General features: G+C 66.0%; 1 protein-coding gene across 1 annotated transcript in view; it reads right to left on the bottom strand.

Annotated features, from left to right (window-relative positions):
* Positions 1 to 1,646, bottom strand: part of RNF213 (ring finger protein 213) — a gene marked incomplete at its 3' end in the record, with an annotated part of 46,337 nt that extends 44,691 nt beyond the window's left edge. Inside the window, exons 1-2 of the mRNA XM_025194741.1 lie at positions 1,504 to 1,646; positions 176 to 329 (exon numbers count right to left, since the gene is read on the bottom strand). Coding sequence (XP_025050526.1) covers positions 176 to 290 — 115 coding nt within the window. The remainder of the gene's footprint in view (positions 1 to 175; positions 330 to 1,503) is intronic.
* Positions 1,647 to 1,859: the final 213 nt, after the last annotated feature.

Below are 1,859 nucleotides of genomic sequence, written 5' to 3'. Positions count from 1 at the left end.
TCTGGGAAAGAAGAGAGCCCCCCCCGCCCCGATTTTGTCTGGCCAGGTCACGTGACCCACCTGAACACAAAGGGGCAGGTAGGGCAGGGGTCACCTGGGCAGACCCAGGCCAGGGGCAGAGCGGGGCAAGGGATCCTGCGGTCCCCAAACACCCCTCCCCACCCAGGCCTCCTACCTTTGTCCGTGGTGGGGGGTCCTGTGCAGAGGGAGGGTCCCAGCAGGAGCCCACAGTTGCTGCAGAAGTTGGGAGAAGCATCTTGAGAAACAAAGTGGCACCGAGGGCACTCCATGCCTGCGCGCCGCTGCCTCGGGGCAAAGCTTCAGGCAGCCTGTATGGGCAGGAAGAAGTATTTTTAAAAAATAAATTAAAAAATGGCAGCACGATGCTCGTTAGTCACGTGACCCTGCTAATTGTGAGGAATTCCCGTCTGGAAATGAAAGGGCGAAAGGGGCCAAACGGCTGCCAGCCCGACCGGGACGGGAGAGCCACCCACCCTGCCCCAGGCTGCAGAGCTTCAGATGCCGAGCTATTTGCCCTAAAAAGCGAGTGCAAATGAACGAGCGAGAACTGTTACAAAAGCCGGAATCGCCAACACCGCGCGCGCAGCCTGGGAGCAGCCCTGCTTGCGAGGTGGCAGGCGCCCGTCCTCCCCTTGCCCGCGGGAAGAGAGGCAGGTGTGACGGACTGGACTCCCCCCGGCCTCGTCGGGCCTCTGCATCCAGCCCGGCGCGGCTCCCTGGCTCCTTGGACTGGGAGACCTGCCCTTCCGGTCCCCGACACCCCCGGCCCCAAGGCTCCAGCTGTCCGGGCCCCCAAACCAGCCTGCCTGGTCTCGCTCCACCTCCTATAACTGCGCTGGCTTTGCTTGTCTAGAGCTAACAAAGAAAAGCCTCTCCCTGCCCGCTTCTCCGGGCATCTTCCTCTTCAGCCTCTCCAGGAACAAGGAGCGACCCACTGGGCGAGTCAGCACCGGCTAACCAGGTCCTTCGCGGCCCAGGTCTTCCAGCTCCGGCTCCAGACACAAGTAACCGCTTCCCTGACCATTAACCCTAACCAGTTGTGCCTTTCTCCCGGTCTCAGACCAACACGGGCCCCGGGAGCATCCCTGAGCCTTTCCCAGGTCGTTTGCTCGGCTCCGCGCTGCCTTTCACCGTTTACAAGGCAGCTCGGACAGCCAGGAAACAGCTACCCCGCCGCCAGCGGCAGAGCCCGAACTTCCCCTTCCCGCGGGCGAGGGGCTTGGCAGCCTCCGGCCCGTCCGCGCCCCACGGCAAGCCCAGGGCAGCCGAGCTGCCGAGCCCCCCGTCCTCACTTTGCCCCTTAAACCGGTGGCCAACAGGGGCCTTGGCAGTGGCCTGGGGAGCTGGGACCGCTGCAAGGCTTGCAGGGATCGGGGTCCCAGCGCGGGCAGGGGCAGCTGCAAGCCGTGCCCCCACCCCGGGCGCACCCCTGCGTGCAAGGGGGTCCCCGCTGGCAGAGCAGCCCCCAGCCCCCCCACCTACCCAGTCAGCTTGCAAGCGGGGGCGCAAGGGCAGCCCCCAAAGGGCCTGGCTAGCATACAAATGAGCTCCAGCCCCTCCGGCCGCTCGCCTTTTAACCACTTCCCCTGCGAAAGCTCGGCCACCGGGATGCAAATTGCTTCCTCACTACAAGTCCCAGCATGCCTCGCGCCCCTCCCCCCCGCAGGTGGTGCCAAAGCGCAGGCCGCTGCACAGGCGGGGAGGAGGCGGGGCATGCCGCATGCCCCGCCCCCCGGTTTGCAGCCTCCGGGCGTGCAACGGGCGCGGCCGGGCCGGGCCGGGCAGCAGTGCAATGCCCCTCCCCGCCCCCTAGCATGCAGCCAGCCGCCCGGGGCAAT

The sequence above is a fragment of the Alligator sinensis genome, unplaced genomic scaffold (genome assembly GCF_000455745.1).
Source record: "Alligator sinensis unplaced genomic scaffold, ASM45574v1 scaffold2241_1, whole genome shotgun sequence".
NCBI lineage: Eukaryota > Metazoa > Chordata > Crocodylia > Alligatoridae > Alligator > Alligator sinensis.
The sequence above is the reverse complement of the archived record's forward strand: the minus strand, read 5'-3'. Positions and strand labels throughout refer to the sequence as shown.